This window comes from Pelobates fuscus, chromosome 3 (assembly GCF_036172605.1).
Source record: "Pelobates fuscus isolate aPelFus1 chromosome 3, aPelFus1.pri, whole genome shotgun sequence".
Lineage (NCBI taxonomy): Eukaryota > Metazoa > Chordata > Amphibia > Anura > Pelobatidae > Pelobates > Pelobates fuscus.
Window position 1 is genome coordinate 184673361 of NC_086319.1, and position 18413 is coordinate 184691773.

The 18413-nt window shown below is 37.4% G+C and overlaps 1 protein-coding gene across 1 annotated transcript; it reads right to left on the minus strand.

Annotated features, from left to right (window-relative positions):
• Positions 1 to 1874: 1874 nt before the first annotated feature.
• FGF6 (fibroblast growth factor 6) lies at positions 1875 to 12804 on the minus strand. The gene is made up of 3 exons (XM_063445383.1): positions 12286 to 12804; positions 11364 to 11467; positions 1875 to 3213 (listed from the first exon to the last, which is right to left on the minus strand). The coding sequence occupies exons 1-3, from the start codon at positions 12620 to 12622 to the stop codon at positions 3037 to 3039; spliced, it is 618 nt and encodes a 205-aa protein (XP_063301453.1). The 5' UTR covers positions 12623 to 12804; the 3' UTR covers positions 1875 to 3036.
• Positions 12805 to 18413: the final 5609 nt, after the last annotated feature.

An 18413-nucleotide genomic window follows, 5' to 3' on the forward strand; every position in this document is an offset into this window, starting at 1 on the left:
TGGTTTACCAAAGTAATTCATCTGTTGAGATATTACGAGGAATAACACGGAAATAAAGGATAAAAAGTGTGTTGGTTTTTTAAGCCTACGTTTTTCTTCTTATTTATCGGAGGGATCATCATATACATATATTGTTTAGAGCACTAACTTTTTTTGTCATTTTTTTAAAATAATTTTTTCTTTTTTTTTAATGAATTTTAATTTCAGGAATGGGACCTGTATTATTGACTAACCAGTTCCTGGGATTTTTACTACTTTCTTTAAATTTTAAGACTTGGGTCTGTCATAAAATATTTGTAATAATTTGAATATCTACATTCTGAATTGCAACCAAATAACTGATTTGTTACCTAACAAAAGCTTTTCGATATCTGCCCTCAGGACACACAAACAGGAAAGGTTTTCTGCAATCCTCCGAGCTGACTCTTTCATTAACAGCTGTAAGTCGAAAGATTGAGATATTGACTTTTCCAGCTGTGCATGTGAGGACAGGCAGATAAACAGGAATGTTGGGGGGTACTTGAGGACACTGACAACAGATTTGGCAAACCAGATAACATTATTGCATTACTGTCCTTACATATATTTTCTAGAGACATACAAAATTCCATTGAAAACAGTTTGCATGCCTTTTTTAAACATATCCCAATTATTTTTTTTTATTAAATATGAAACATTTTCAGACTTTTATGGTGACTTTAGGTGGTAATGTCATTCGCCAATAGGTAGTTGGGCTGCTACAGAGCTGCCCCATGAATTATTGTGTAGTCATGACAACAGAGGAGTTGTTCCCAGAAGTATCTGGCTATGCTGTTTCATACACCTGCATTGATATTGTAATCACTGCTACATGTACCTGAATTAAGCAAAGCTGTATTAATTTCCACTTTATCTACGAGTAAATGAGATATACTTCTGGAAATTAATTTTGGTACCTACAGGCATCATAAAAATTCTGAAATAACTAGATTTGAAAAACAATCTGTATTTAAAGTTCTGTTTTTCTATAGTTCAAACTGTACGTAGATTTAACAATGCATAGATGGTATACTATGATAATTACAATTAAAAATATATTATTTTTTATTTTATTTTATTTTTCTCTTTAAATTTATAAATATTGCAAAAGACCTATAGTATAATACATGGAGTTGATTTTATCCCTGGTGGGCACCGCTCTTAAAGCATTTAAGCCCTGAAAATTGTTTTCATATTCTACTTTAGTTTTCTCTTTATAATCTCCATGACAGCATTATGCGTTCCATTTGTGAGGCTGGAGAAGGCAGTAGGGATGTTTATCATGGGGTTCTGAAAAGTGACAGTTAAATTAGGTCATTATTTTGATCAAATTTATTAAAGTGTTTCAAAGGTATTCTTAAATGTGATAGTTTTTGTCATGGTAAATTCTGCCAGGCTTTGCAGAAATATGCATTTTAGAACACCTCCAGATTTACAGGGGAGGGAAAAAAATATAGGGGAAACAAAATACTTTTTTTTTGTTGTTGAATTAAGAGGTGGAAAGATTGATTAATCTGTTGCATCACAGGACAACAAAGTGTAAAAAACAAAAAAACAGACAGATTCAATAAGCATTTGCTGAAAATGACAGAAAAATTTTGAAGAGACTTTGCTAAATCTCTGTTATGGTTATTTTTTTATCATACAAAATATAGTTTACACTGGCACCTAAGCTCTTAGATGTAGGACGACCCCAAAGAAGAACAGGACAGGTATGTTGGAAATAAGCAACTAGCAAACCAAAGCATTGCATTTCGGTATCATAAAAATCCTCTGCAGTACCAAGGTCAATATTTAATCCTGCCATCTATTCATATATACTTTTTTATCTTACCTATATCTTTCATTGGCTATTAAGAGATCTTTGGCACAATGTTAAGGTAGTAAATTAGAGCGAGAGCTTCAAGCTCTGTCCTACTAGAGGTTGTTGGACCCCAGTAGCACCCACTTGCATATTTCAACAACTGCACAGTGCTGCACTTTTGACACTCCCAATTCTAAATGTTAATTAATACTTTAAATGAATAATAATTTATTAAGAATGGTATACCAATACCACTGACAACATAACATGTTAGCATTTCCTTAAATTAAAATATTGACTTTCATACATATTATTTGTTATATTTTCTGAAGAACACTCTCAGCATTACATCAATGGAGGATTTACTAAGTGTTTTGATTCAAATTATTGTCCCGTGGAAAATTATATATAATTGAGTACACTTTGCGGACTGTCTATAGCATTCCGAGACTTAAAGAGTTGAGACTTGATTGGTGTTAAGAGTTCATCTTGGTGAAAACCCACTTATTGAGCTACTCATTGATGCCACCAACGCACAGAATGCCTTGGACTTGGACTTCATCGTGAGTATGCCCATGTCCTAAGCAGCAAGAGATCCCACCATGGTATGCGCTTGAGTTTCCCTATGATGAGACAGATGCTTAACTGTGACCATCCAAGGTTATCTTCTAAGTGTCAACTCGCTCATGAGCCAATAAACTATTTGTAAATATATGTATAAATCCCTTAGTGAATCTGTTAATGTCACACAGATTTTGGCATATTTTCTTTGTATGAAACCATCCATAATACATTTGATATTCCTACTAAGTAAATATACATGCACATACTGTTTAGAAATAAAACAGAAAACTATATTTTGAGGTATAAGAAGTACTTAAACACTTCTATTAACTTAAAGGACTTAATGTTGAAATTTTCCCATAGAAAAAAAAAAGAATCATAGAAGTCCTTTGGAAAACAAAGCCCTTAATGTGTTTTCTCTATCCGTCAGGGATGAATTAACGTCACTGTGCTAAATATAGCACACATTTCTTATGCATCTATGTAGCACAGTAAGCAATATTACCAATGAGTGTAGGGTATAGTGGATACAATATAAATATTTTCATCCAAATATACATATATTCTGACACTGTATAAATATTTTACCTGGGAGATTATTCACATGTGCAAATTTAAATACACATTTTGCAGTAAGTGTTATTTGTTTTTCATAATCTCGGGAGAAAATGCGTCACTGTCATGGCAGGCGAGATTTTAGTTCCTCGTTTTATTTTTCCATGTTTGCTTAATCCAAGATAGGCACCTTTATACATTTTGGATTCGTATGCATTATAATTATTCGATAGCATGATTTCCTTAAATTTGCATTCATCTTGAAACGTAGGCTGAAAGAGAAGTATAGTTAATTAATTATTGATAAGAAATGTATTATTACAATGTCAATTTTATTGCTTAAATATGTCTGCGTCAATAGTGTTTAAACTGATGTTTGGCATTTCTTTCAAACTGGTCATATTTACAATGTGAGTGTTTTGCAGAATGTGAAATCAGGGATTCTATTACAATGCCTGTAGCTAAACAAAGAAGGACAACACATATAATTATAGTAGTCTAAACCTAAAGTTTTTAAACATTAGGTTTAAAAAATATTACATGTGCATGAATCATAGGAAGTAATTGCAGCCTGCAAGTAAGCCCTGTAGTGTTCTTGTTGTGATCAGATATCTCTATGACTAACATAATGGAAATCTTTAAGTTTACATGCAAAACAAAAGTTACTAATGATTAGGAGAAAGTATTAAAATTTGGAATAAACTTGGAATAAAAGGGGATCCTTAGACGCTACATAATAGATAATGTTTATCACATTTAAAAAGCATCTTACCATTTGGCATATATGAATACAATTTTAGTCCTCAATGAATATCTCACATATTTTTCCTCTAACAATATAAATATATCTATAATACATACCGGTAAATGTGTTTTACTTACCTGCTTTACCTTAATGTATACATTGTCATTCCTTCAATTTGTAGGAGTCATGTGAAAGACCTTAAATAATATCATTTCAGTTGAAGTGCTAAAAACTGCATTGTTTTGCAAGAAAATTCTGACATTTGTGAACCCATCAGTAGACCTACCATGATGTTTTGTCGTATGTGTCCAGTGAAATGCTGGCTGAAGTGATGGGAGATATAGTTGAGCAGTTAGAAGACTACCTCCTGGCTGTCCCTGATGAATTAGCGCATGGTGACCTTAAAGCTAAATCTGTACCCAGCACGCATTATGTTACTGTGAGGCATTACAGTGGATTTGGCGTTTCATATGATATGAAGTGGTTATATTATAGCTGTACAAACCTTAACGTACGCCGGGCAGTCATCCGAATATGTTTAATCCTTAACACTAATGGCTAAAACATTCAGAAATAATATCTGTGTATCTCTGTATGAGGTAAGGCATGGCTTATAGTGCCAACTACATATGTCATGACATTGGGCACTCTATGCTCCAGTGCTGGGTAATCTTAAAAGAAAAGTACAGTATGAGATGATTTGATAGGCTCACAAACTCATTATTTGTAAAGGATAAGAGCATGTTATGACAGACGGTGCCTGAATGTCTGTATCCAACAATAAATCTCGTTCCTCAGCTCCAAAGTTGTATGGGTCACATACCACCTGTTTAACTTGTATTCCCTACTTGCTGATATACATTAGTAAGTTGCTGGTTTATTTGTCTATAATATATTTATAGTGCAATTTATATTTGACAACAAATGGAGCATTTGTAATTCGAGACAAATTCAAGAACACTCACAATTTACATTTAATATTGTATATCAGATAGAAAAAATAAGGCCAGGCATTGTGATATACTAGAAGGTTGATGTTCTTTCATTAAATTGCACTTGAATGTATTTGGCATACAAAATATTGTAACTAAAACTTGGATTTGGGGCTGGATTTACATGTGAGGTGCCTGCAAGCACAGAATTCACATGTGCTCCCTGTTCAACCCCCCACCCCCAAAAAAAGAAGATATTGTTAGTTTAATAAATTTATTAAAGGGCTTCTATAGTGCCTGGAAAACAAACCCGTTTTCCTGGCACTGTAGAATCCTGGAGTGCCCCCCCTCCCTCCCGCCTCCATCCCACATCTCTGAAGGGGTTAAAATCCCTTCAGTCACTTACCTGAATCCAGCGCCGATGTCCCTCGGTGCTGGGTCAGGCTCCACCACGTCGCCGGAGGAGACATAATGCGCATGTGCGGCAATGTCTGTGCACGCGCATTAGACCTCCCCATAGGAAAGCATTATTCATTGCTTTCCTATGAGGATTCCGACGACGCTGGAGGTCCTCATGCAAAGCGCGAAGAGGTTCAGCATTGTTTAGATTACCAAAAGTCATCTAAGAACCCGTAAGTTTCTCTAGTGGCTGTCTGGTAGACAGTCACTAGAGTAGGACTTAACCCTGCCAGGTAATTATTGCAGTTTATAAAAACTGCAATAATTACACTTGCAGGGTTAAGGGTGATGGGAGTTGGCACCCAGACCACTTCAATGAGCTAAAGTGGTCTGGGTGCCTACAGTGTCCCTTTAGGTGGACATTACAGGCATGAAACGGTCAAAAACCCTATATTCGTATTTGACATCTGAGTATGTATAATTGAGTATGTGGAAATGCATGCGGGGGTTAAATATAATGTTAGATGTGATTACTGACTAGTGACTAGTTTTGGGATGGGTGAGTGGTACTTTGGGGAGGCATCACCAGTAATGCTAATTGCATCACTGGCAATGCCCATAATGCGCAGGACTGACAAGAAATGGGCCCTCCTACTGAAGGGGCGAGTCAGCTAGCATCAGCACATCAGGCTGCAGACAACCTCCCGACTGGCCCCTGACTTACAGGACCATGAAAAGAACGCTGCTAAAGTTCTCTATGAATCTAATAATGTGCTCATGCTGTGCTGTTTGTTGGAAGTCCCTCTCTGTGTCCCCAGTTGCGGGACACCAGAGATGTAGCAATGTCATGAGGTGCCCAGAGGCAAGTCTTTTATTTGTGCCGCCTCCTGCAAAACCCGTTCCAAGCTCCTGACAGATTGCAGGTTCCTAGATTTTGTTAAATAATATAATTATAAATGTGTCTACAGTCCATTCATTTTAATACTACAATATCTGCTCTATGTGTTTAGGCCAGTATACTAAAGGGTCTATTTACTAAAGCCTCACCTTTGGAATGGACATTGCAAAATCTAGGTCAAAGTAGCAGACTTGGAAAAAGAGTTGAATTGAAGAATTTCTCACAAATTTGCCTTTTTGACCTACAGTTTGCAATTCTTTTGCAAGTTCGTCACAATTCAAGTTTTATTCACTAGTGTCAGGAATTAAAACTGAATCTCAAGTCAGCTATGCTTCCAGTTTGCCTACTTTAGCCTTACATTTGAAATTCAGTTAAAATTCACATTATTACTAGTGACATACATGTCTCCTCCATAGTGGCCATCTCAATAGAGTGTCCATTAACACTCACAGATTGACACACACTCACAGATTCACGGAGACAGATTCACACACACTCACAGATTCAGACTCACAGATTCACATATCATCACAAATTCACAGACATGCAGATACACACACACACACACACACACCCTCACAGATTCAGACTCACAGATTCATACATATGCAGATTAGCATACATTCACATATTCACCAATGCAGATTCACACATATACAGATTTACTCACAGATTCCCACAAATACACTTACAGATTCATGCAGACACCCACACTCCCAGAAACAATATTTAAGCGCATGCCACCCTTTTTTTGTAGTACCATAAGTCTGCTGGAGGATGTCTTTTCTCATGTTCAAATGGAGATATATGTGTTAATGGGGGTTCTCCCTCCCATGCAGCATTCACAGAGCATTCAGAGGAAGTGACATAATGTAATATCACTCTTTTCCAGCGCTGCTTTGGACTAGTTTATAAAGGAGAGCTAGAACAGTGGGCTGCTGAGCTGGAGGTCCATCAGCCTGCCCCTATGTTTAGCCTCCCTATCACTACACAGTCTGTCTACGATGCCAGCAGGGATCCCCATCACACAGGAGCCTGGTGACAACTCCTCCCCCTCCATTCCCACCCACCTTATTACGCCTTGCGGGACACCAGGAAACAAAAACAGGACAGTGAGACAGGACCCCAAAAAAGGGACTGTCCCACCAAAAGCAGGACAGAGAGGCCTGTTAACATCAGAGTTAGATTACAAAGGATGTTAAGAGGGGTAATAGTTGTGGTATATGGGGTGTTTAGGATTATTGCCGCGCATGCGCATTCCGCTCCACTCGGGAGCTGACGTCGGAGGGGGAGGAGTGCTCACCGGCGCAGAGGGAGCCCGGCGCTGGATTAAAGTAAGTAGCTGAAGGGGTTTTAACCCCTTCAGCCCAGTGGGAGGGGGGCACTGAGGGTGGGGGGGACCTAAGGATTATATAGTGTCAGGTAAACGAGTTTGTTTTCCTGACACTATAGTGATCCTTTAAGGTTTGAATGCTTAAATTCGGGACTTAGTAAAATGTTTGTTTAGTTTTGTGGGGGTTAAATTTAGGGTTAGGGAAAGAGGGTGTTCAGGACATGTAAATTTTGAAAGGTTATCTGCAACATATTTAAATTCTTATCTTCTGTAGTCACCTTCATATTATTTATTGCAGAGCTGCATGTGCTGTTATAAAGAATTGTTATTAAGTAGTATTAGAAATACCTGCAAGGTATTTCCTGCGTGAGCATTTTAAGAGTAATGAGTTTTAAACTCTCTATATAACTGTTTCTACAGCATAGGAGGCGAACTAGTCTACAGAGGACACTGGTCAAGGCTTATCTCTTCCCATCACCCCACTTAAGCTCCAAATAGGTAAATTATAAGTGCCGAAAACAGGCGCCTTCTATAGCACAAGTGCTTATTAGGTAGGTGCCTACTCTGCCTAATGAGAAATCTGGCCCTGGAGGGATTCATTCACATAATATGTTGCATTAACAATTAAAATGCAGATGTTGGGCCAAAATAATGAAATGTTTCTAGCTAGGCTGTGTTAGTCTATAATTTGGAGCTTTTTAAAGTTTTCATCTTATCACATTCAATATTTAGTGAATACACTTCTTAAACAGGCTCCAGACTTTGAATTTTGCCATGTATTTGTTGTTATAAGATATTGTAAATCTGTATTATTTCTTTATTTTAACCCTCTAATCCTAAATATGCACTTTTTATTATTGATAGTATTACAAAAGAGAAAGCCAAAACTACAACATTTCTTAAATTTGGTAACTTAAAGAATTTCACTTTGGCATATTCAGAATATATACTAACTAGTGAATACCATGTTAAAACATCAAACTCTTCATGGTTACTTGCATATTTTGTCGCTTTCCCCCCCAAATGTCATAATATTTTTAATTTTATTTTAAAAAAAATATTTATTAGGTGCCTCTCTAGATAGAAAGGTCATCTAGATAGGTTTCTCTTTAAAATTGAGACAGGAATATTTACATTTTACAAATGTCTATTAATATAGATCTGTAGTCTCAGCTATAGTTCTTTAGCTGTTTCAGACAGGAATGATAAAAAAACAAAGGTTGTTGAGAAAAAAATGGAGTGTGGAGTACTTCTCAAGCAGAAAAGCAGTAATATTATAGGGGATTCTAAAAGTTAAGAAAAGTTAATGTTAGTGAGGAGTCAGGCAAAAGTAATGGATAGTGAGAGAGCAAAATTGCATAAAATGGAAAAAATAAAAATATCAGTGGTAAGAAGAAATAAAAAATATAGAAAAAAATATCCAGAGTACAAACAAATGGGGGGAAATGGTGGTGACAACTAGCTTTGTTAAATTCTGGTTTCTCCAGGGCATTACATAATGTATCACTAAAGCTATGGTTCTAATCCCCTCAAAGTTAGATCCCATTTTCTATTACAGTGGGACCCCAATGGTTGAAACAGGTGCATCAGGCCCCATCAAAGGCCATGGTAAAATGTTTACTGTGGCAGCACTGCCTTCCCCACTGCACTGGAGATTTCATACTGGAAAGAGTCTAAGAAACATTCTTTGAAGAATTAATTTTTAATAATTGTATGACTGTTGAAGAATAGGCGCTTAACTCATTTTAAAATTGAAGAATGGGTAGCCAACCTAATACCATATAAACAATTTGGGTTCCAGTCCAAAATTGTTTCTAACCACTAGGCATGGCACTATGGTGCCATGTAGGCCTTGATTGGTCACAATAGGTGTCACATACTGTTGCCCTCATTTACTGTGACAGACAAAAGTCCAGGGAGCAATTCAGGACAGATATCTTCTCATGTACAATTAGACATCATCACATTATCTTTACTAAAAAGATAACAGCACAGGGGACTGGGAAGGTCACTTAGGAATGACATACAATTATCGACATAATGAATATAATCCAAAATAACAAACAACATTATGATTCATGAATCCAATTAAACATTTATTGGACTACAGACTGTTCCTTTAAGTCACATAGAAACATAGAAACATAGAAACATAGAATGTGACGGCAGATAAGAACCATTCGGCCCATCTAGTCTGCCCAGTTTTCTAAATACTTTCATTAGTCCCTGGCATTATCTTATAGTTAGGATAGCCTTATGCCTATCCCATGCATGCTTAAACTCCTTTACTGTGTTAACCTCTACCACTTCAGCTGGAAGGCTATTCCATGCATCCACTACCCTCTCAGTAAAGTAATACTTCCTGATATTATTTTTAAACCTTTGTCCCTCTAATTTAAGTCTATGTCCTCTGGTTGTGGTAGTTTTTCTTCTTTTAAATATAGTATCCTCCTTTACTGTGTTGATTCCCTTTATGTATTTAAATGTTTCTATCATATCCCCCCTGTCTCGTCTTTCCTCCAAGCTATACATGTTAAAATCCTTTAACCTTTCCTGGTAAGTTTTATCCTGTAATCCATGAACCAGTTTAGTAGCCCTTCTTTGAACTCTCTCTAAGGTATCAATATCCTTCTGAAGATACGGTCTCCAGTACTGTGTACAATACTCCAAGTGATGTCTCACCAGTGTTCTGTACAATGGCATGAGCACTTCCCTCTTTCTACTGCTAATACCTCTCCCTATACAACCAAGCATTCTGCTAGCATTTCCTGCTGCTCTATTACATTGTCTGTCTACCTTTAAGTCCTCAGAAATAATCACCCCTAAATCCCTTTCCTCAGATGTTGAGGTTAGGACTCTATCAAATATTCTGTACTCTGCCCTTGGGTTTTTACGTCCAAGATGCATTATCTTGCACTTATCCACATTAAATGTCAGTTGCCACAACTCTGACCATTTTTCTAGTTTACCTAAATCATTTGCCATTTGGCTTATCCCTCCTGGAACATCAACCCTGTTACATATCTTAGTATCATCCGCAAAAAGACACACCTTACCATCAAGACCTTCTGCAATATCACTAATAAAAATATTAAAGAGAATGGGTCCAAGTACAGATCCCTGAGGTACCCCACTGGTGACAAGCCCAAGCTTCGAATATACTCCATTGACTACAACCCTCTGTTGCCTGTCACTCAGCCACTGCCTTACCCATTCAACAATATTGGAATCCAAACTCAAAGATTGCAGTTTATTGATAAGCCTTCTATGTGCAACAGTGTCAAAAGCCTTACTGAAATCTAGGTAAGCAATGTCTACTGCACCACCCTGATCTATAATTTTAGTTACCCAATCAAAAAAATCAATAAGATTAGTTTGGCATGATCCCCCTGAAGTAAACCCATGTTGTCTCTGATCTTGAAATCCATGTGTTTTTAGATGTTCAACAATCCTATCCTTTAACATGGTTTCCATCACTTTCCCCACTACTGAAGTAAGGCTTACTGGCCTATAGTGGCCCTAGTTAACGCACTAACTGTAGTATGTGTTATAACCTTACGATTGCAGGTTTTACAGCCATTAAATCTAAATCAGTCTTTAATCCACAAAATGAGTAACAAAGCATAACAAAGAGATGGGTATAAGTAACGTAACATCTATCATTCATCTTCCAATTTGATTAAAAGCTGAGAGCATGAACTAAAGCACTTTGATTCCGTTTGAGAGAACAGTGCTACAGAAAAAGATAATTTTGATTAATTATATGATAGTTAAAAAAAAAATTAAACATGTTAAACATAATGATATGAGTATTAATTTCATCAACAATAAAACAAAATGTGCAGGCACCAAGAAATATTTTAACTCAAGATATTATAAGCAGGCATTGAGTTTCTGTTTTGTTTTACTTTAAATAATGATATATTATATATTTATTGATCAAGAAGTTTTCCCTCCATGTTAATAATTGATAATAATGTAATTTATCAGTTTAAATAGCTGTGAATACTATTTTAATGCAATATAAATAATATATATACAAACACTCAGAAATCAGGGTCAAAATATAATATGCATATACAGATCAACAAATGTTAAAAGTGCACATTACTCACCGAAGCATATATTTTTCCTTTGCTGTTCATTGCTACAAACAGGTGACTTTTCACACCAAATAAGCTAATTACCCCTCGTTCTACAGTTGAAATTTGTATCAGACCTAAGCAAACAAAACATATACTTATTAGTATTAAAACCCTGGATATCCTAACATAAATCCACCCATACATATAGCCGGTATCCCCTTACAATTTGGTCAACAACTGCAAAAACAAACTGTTCTGCTATTTCAGAGGCTAACAATAGATGTGTTTATATAGAGAAACAGTAATTTATGTCTGCTGATTGCAAATCAATATTAGTGCTGTTCTGAGCCAAAGCTGTAATTGATTATTTGAAAAATAAATTCCATTATTTCAGTGAATACTATACACACTGTCCCTTCCTCATACCCGAGGAAGAGAGAAACTTTCAAAAGTTTGTTTTTTTTAAATATTATGTTACTCCAATAAAATAAGATATAATTGCATACTGCAATAGTCTTGCATTATATAATGTGAGGACATAGATAGATGTATATCATATAGATAGATAGATAGATAGATAGATAAAATATTATATTGGTTCCTGAAAGCTGCACACAATATGATAATTAGTGACTCTTACTAAATCAACTAACAGTTTAATGTGTTCATAATTTTAATAATACATGTAATAACAATAATAATAATTCTAGCAATAATAATAAATATGATGACATTCAACTATCTTGATTTTAAGCTTTTTAAAGCTTTTCTATTAAATTTAGTTTTTAAGTTTGCTTGTATTTTGCATTTAAAAAAAAAAAAAAAAATGAGCTGAAACTTTGCCTTAACATATCAAATTTTGAGACACTGGCAAGTCCTAATTAAAAGTGACCGAAGAAAAGAGTTTGATTTTTAAATTCCAAATTGTATTGTAGTTTAGGTTGTAACTTACTGTATTGGTTTTCATTATGTATACCACTGATCATTCCATCTGGGAGGACCTGTAGGTGAAACCCGATGCCAATATTACAGTAAAGTCTTCTTTGTCTTTTGATTCCAATCAAATAGTCGCGCCTCCACTTTACATCTGATTTGTCCGAAGGCATCCCAATAGATCTGGTTAAAATAGAATCCCATTTTCTTTCTAATAAAGTTCCATTAACTCTGTATGGAAGAGGATATGATGAAACAATCTCAGTCAGAAAACCAAGGACAACAAGAGCAGTCAACGTCCAGTGATTTCTGGCTCCGTAGGACATAGTGATGAGTAGCCTTTGTGCAACTACCATCCGGTTCACCTTCTGGACACGTGGTCAGAATTAATGGCCCTAAAAATACCGCCCTTCTTGTTTTTCTGTCTTGAGCATGGCGGCAGAGGCTTATTTTTGGAAGGCAGATAAAGATTGCTGACATGAAACCAAAGCCTGAAAGCTGTTGAGTGGGGAAAAAATTGAGAACAGCAAACTTCAAAGTGTTGGAGACCATGTTTTGTAACTCCGGCTTTCAACTGGGCAGCCTAGATATATTTTCTTGATGTATCTTTATAGTACAGAGGCTGTCCCTCTCCACAACGTCATTCTGACATCAACAGCATACCAAAGTTGAATTAGCAATATAGTACTAAGTGTGACACTAACCTGCTATACCAAACTTGCTGTGAGCTAGTTGATTCTGCTACACCAGATACATGTGTAACAAAGTTTCCTCGGGTAACACTCTGAAATAATATGTGAAGCCGCCCTTCAAAGTCCAAATTGGATGAATGGTCATATGTCTAGCAGGCAGTTTCCTTATTTAGAGAAGGAGAGTAAAAAAAGTTCTTCACCTCATCGTCAAGCAATGGTAATCCTCCAAGCCACTTCCTCATCAGTATGTTCCCTCAGTTAACATTAGGATAACTGAGAAACTTGTTCATGCCTTGGGAAAACTGTTCAACATATCTGCCCTCTCCTGCTGGACTGGAAAATCAACCTAGAAATCATTTGTACTTATTAAGTGCTAGCATAGTTATTATAAGAAATTATGATATTACATTCTCACCTCTTAACTATTTGACATGACTGTAAATGGTTAATGTCTTCTTGTAATATGTGTGTTCTTGCAGCATACGCTATCTAAAATAAACTTTTACTCTGTGCTTTGTTGCAGGATCAGTATTCTAATGTCTCCACTTAATGTGGATAAAAATATGAAGTGTATGGACATGTTCTCTGCAGAGCACACATTACATGTAAAAATGTACGATACAGAAATTCCACCATAGTGACAGCTGCAGGCCAGTGAAATATCTATGTATAGGTAAATGACAGCCTGATATTGTCCTCCTTTAGATTTCTATGAGACAACTGTATGTGTGCCTGTTAACCCCTGCATGTACAGAAGCACACCTATATGCATAGGGAGTCAATAAAAAGATACTCTAAGCACCCAAAACTACTACATCTAAACATAGTGGTTTTGGTGTATAAATGTAGTCTCTTTCTCTGGCAATTTCAGAGCAACTGCAATGTTTACATTTGGCCAAGAACATGCCTTTAGTGGCAATTACACTGACAACCACTAGAGGCACTTCCTCCTTATTACCTTTGATTTTCGAAGGTGTCTTTAACGCATACCATAATAACAATGAATGCGTCCAATGTAAAATAATAACAATAGTTATATAAGTGCACAATATTAAATAAATACTATTAAACATTTTACTATGTTGAGTATGTTTGACCAGCTCCAAGTAGACTGAAAAGCTTGTGTCATATAAGTAATCCCAAACTGCAGTCTCACTTTTTATTTTTAAAATTATTTTTTCACGAGAAACACTGGTGTGGCAATACATATGTAAATATCAAAAGTAAGTTACAAATTAAAATGTTGTGAGCTAACCTCTATAAACCTACAATAAAAATAAAAAAAAAACTATGACAGCAAAAAAATAAAGTAGACATGTCAACAGTGAGGAACATAGAAATAGATAAGAAAGAAATAATACTGAAGAATATACAATTATTTAATGGAGAAACTCAAAGCTCAGGTTAGAAATACTATGACAACTTTTAATAAAGTGTGGCAGATGTGGGAAGAGTACGATAAATGAGGCAAGAACGATGGGGCAGTGGAGTGGATGAGGCTGAGGGGTGAAGAAAGCACGCGCAGAGGGGACAATTCTTTTTTTCTCTATCTCTCTTCTTTTATTGCTTTTTCTTATCTCACCCTGAGAGGGAATTGTTACTATGATTAATATTTAGAGATAGGGAACAGGAACTTTACCGTATATCACTTTTCATCCAAGACTCTTTAATGATGTAGGGTTATCAATGAACTGTTGTAGAAGACTTGGAAAATGATGAGCTTTGGATCAGTCTTTGAATTGTGTCATATACGTGTGCCTGCTGAATGTAAACAAGCATAAATTTGACTTTGCACAATGTGTTTCCCCTGATCTCTTAAAGGGACTCTATAGTCACCAGAACAACTACAGCTTATTGCATTTGTTATGGTGAGTAGAATCATTACCTTCAGGCTTTTTTTCAGAGAAAATGCAGTGTTTACATTACACTAATAACTCCACTGGCCCCTCCTTAGATGGCTGCCAAAGCTGCTTCTTTGGGCAGTGCTGCAGAGTAAGCAGCACTGCCATTCAGTATTTCCACCCTCTGCATGCAGACACTGAACTTTCCTCATAGAGATGCATGGATTAAATGCATCTCTATGAGGAGATACTGATTGGTCAGGGCTGTGTTTGACTTGTGCTGGCTGTTCCCTTGATCTGCCTCCATGACAGTCTCAGACAATTCTATGTCGAGCTGATTGATGGCCATCTTTCACAGCTCTGGTCCTGAGCCCATAAAATCTACCATAATATCACTAACTAATTGATTATATACCATGATTCCTCTTCAGATTCGATAAGGGGAACTCACCAGCTTTCATGAGATATATGATTGTAAAATATAAGATATAATTGTAAAATATAAGATTTTGCATTTTCAGTTGAATTTAGGAAAATAACTTGAAGCATTTGTTGTGTTGAGCTATTTTAAATGCTTTCATTTTATCTGTTCATTGCAAACAGCTGAAAGTCTGTAAATTTTGACAATAAACCTGTTGTTTAATGGGGGTTGAATAATTTAGATTACAACTGTAGCTGCTCAATACCTCCCTATTTAGCAGGAACAGACCCTATTTACGGCTCATATTCCTCTGCCCTTTCTCTGTGGTAAAGTCCCTTTCTTAGGAGGTCAGTACTGTTGATGTGTCTGAGTATATACAACAGCTCCACAGCAATGATACTCACAGTATATGTCCTTAAACTAAAATAAACATGTTTAGAAATCTGAACAAGATCCCCAGCTACTGAACAAGAGGTGGCTGTGCTTCCCGTTTCCTCTCACCCCACCACTTGTCTGCTCGATCCTGTCCCATCTCACCTTATCAGATCTCTCTCCCCCTGTCTTCTGCCTTCCTTAACAAACATAGAATGTGACGGCAGATAAGAACCATTCGGGCCATCTAGTCTGCCCAATTTTCTAAATACTTTCATTAGTCCCTGGCCTTATCTTATAGTTAGGATAGCCTTATGCAAATCCCATGCATGCTTAAACGTCTTGACTCCTATCCCTGCTCCCTTTTTTCTCAAAGCTTCTGGAAAGGCTTGTCTTTACCCGTATGTCTCACTTCCTCAATTCCAACTCTCTTCAATCTGGCTTCAGCTCTCTCCACTCTACTGAGACGGCTCTTATCAAAGTTACTAACAACCTAATCGCAGCTAAATCCAAAGGCCACTACTCCATACTAATTCTTCTTGACCTCTCTGCTGCCTCTGACACCGTTGATCATGCTCTCCTTCTTCAAACTCTTCTATCACTCGTTCTCTGTGACTCTTTGCAAAGCCACTGCCGCAGAGACATACTAGGAATGGCAGATGGATTACTGTAGGATCTGGTAGACTTGGAGTTGTGGATAAAAGGCATATTGCACAGTCTGTTGCTCTACATAATTCATTTTCTGCACTTTCAGAGTGTAGTGGTGTCGTGGAGAGAGGCACTGAGGCTAGTGGTGTTGTGCAGAGAGGCACTGAGGCTAGTGGTGTTGTGCAGAGAGGCACTGAGGCTAGTGGTGTTGTGCAGAGAGGCACTGAGGCTAGTGGTGTTGTGCAGCGAGGCACTGAGGCTAGTGGTGTTGTGCAGAGAGGCACTGAGGCTAGTGGTGTTGTGCAGAGAGGCACTGAGGCTAGTGGTGTTGTGCAGAGAGGCACTGAGGCTAGTGGTGTTGTGCAGAGAGGCACTGAGGCTAGTGGTGTTGTGCAGAGAGGCACTGAGGCTAGTGGTGTTGTGCAGAGAGGCACTGAGGCTAGTGGTGTTGTGCAGAGAGGCACTGAGGCTAGTGGTGTTGTGCAGAGAGGCACTGAGGCTAGTGGTGTTGTGCAGAGAGGCACTGAGGCTAGTGGTGTTGTGCAGAGAGGCACTGAGGCTAGTGGTGTTGTGAAGAGAGGCATTGAGGCTAGTGGTGTTGTGCAGAGAGGCATTGAGGCTAGTGGTGTTGTGCAGAGAGGCACTGAGGTTAGTGGTGTTGTGCAGAGAGGCTTGAAGACTATGGTGAGGCCTAATAGAAAGCAGTTGTTGGTGGGGGATTCCATCATAAGAGGTGTGGAGATGGACAATGGTGGTCTTGTGAGGTGTCTTCCCGGAGCTACTGCTCACAGAGACAGGAGACGTATCGGTAATATTGTTAAGCAAGCAAAGCAGGAAGGGGAATTGGATGTACTTGTCCATTTAGGGACAAATGACTTGGCTTGCAATGAGGTTTCAGAGGTTAAGGAAGTTTTTAGTGTTTTTGCCAATGATATACGGCAGGTTGCTTCCACATTGTCATTCACTGAAGTTCTGCCTGTGCATAACACTCAGAATGACAGGCGGATGCGTATTAGGGACTTTAACTTGTGGCTTGGTGAATGGTGTCGGGAGCAAGGATTTGGCTTTATTGCTCATGGTAGCTCTGTTTGGAATGGAAATAAACTGTACAAAAAAGATGGTTTGCATCTTTCTCAAAAGGGAACAAATGTTCTCAGTGAGCAGTTCAGAGGTTTTGCTAGGATGTATTTAAACTAGGAGGGGGGGGCAAAAGGGTGATAAAACATCAATCCAATTGTCCCCCAAAACAAGGACAGAAGGTGCCTGTAGCAAGTGTGTTAAAAAATGATAAGCTTAGAGTCATGTCTACAAATGCTCGCAGTTTAGGGAATAAGATCCATGAACTTGTGGCAATAATGGCAACTGATAGTGTAGATTTAGTCGCTGTTACTGAGACATGGTATAATGAGAAAAATGACTGGGACATAGCAATACCAGGGTACTCTTTATATAGAAAAGACAGGGAAGGCAAGAAAGGGGGAGGGGTGGCCCTGTATGTAAAGAATAGCATAAAATCTAGCCTAATAAAGGTTAGTGAGGCGAACATAGAGTCAGTTTGGGTTACGTTGGAATTTGGTAATCACACAGTAACTCGTGTAGGTGTGATTTATAGGCCCCCAGGACAAATTGAAGAGTTAGATAATCTACTAGTTGAAGAAATAGCTAAAATGACAATGAAGGGGGAAGTTATCATCATGGGTGACTTTAATCTTCCTGATATAAATTGGAAAACAAAAATAGCTACTTGTGCCAGGAGCACACATATTCTAAACTCCCTACTCGGATTGTCTCTAAAACAAGTCGTTGAGGAGCCAACTCGTAAAGAGGCCATACTAGATTTAGTGTTAACAAATGGAGATTTGGTATCAGATATTACTGTAGGTGAAAGTTTAGGATCCAGTGATCATCAGTCAGTGTGGTTTAATATAAGAACAGTGACTGAGTCACACCACACAAAAACAAAAGTTTTAGACTTTAGAAAAACAGACTTTTCCAAAATTAGAATATGTGTAAAGGAGTCATTATCAGACTGGAGCAATTTAAATGGAGTCCAAAAGAAATGGGATTATTTAAAAGTTGCACTACTGAAGGCAACAGAAAATTGCATTAGGCTTGTCAGTAAAAGCAAAAAATTCAAGAAACCACTGTGGTACTCCACAGATGTAGCCAAAAT

Excerpts from the sequence above, each read along its gene's own strand:
- FGF6 (XM_063445383.1), bottom strand. The coding sequence starts at position 12,622 with ATGGTAGTTGCACAAAGGCTACTCATCACTATGTCCTACGGAGCCAGA. Across the intron at positions 11,468-12,285 it reads ACATAATGAAAACCAATACA|GTCTGATACAAATTTCAACT; the intron begins GTAAGTTACAAC and ends TTGTTTGCTTAG. Across the intron at positions 3,214-11,363 it reads AAGGAAAAATATATGCTTCG|CCTACGTTTCAAGATGAATG; the intron begins GTGAGTAATGTG and ends CTTCTCTTTCAG.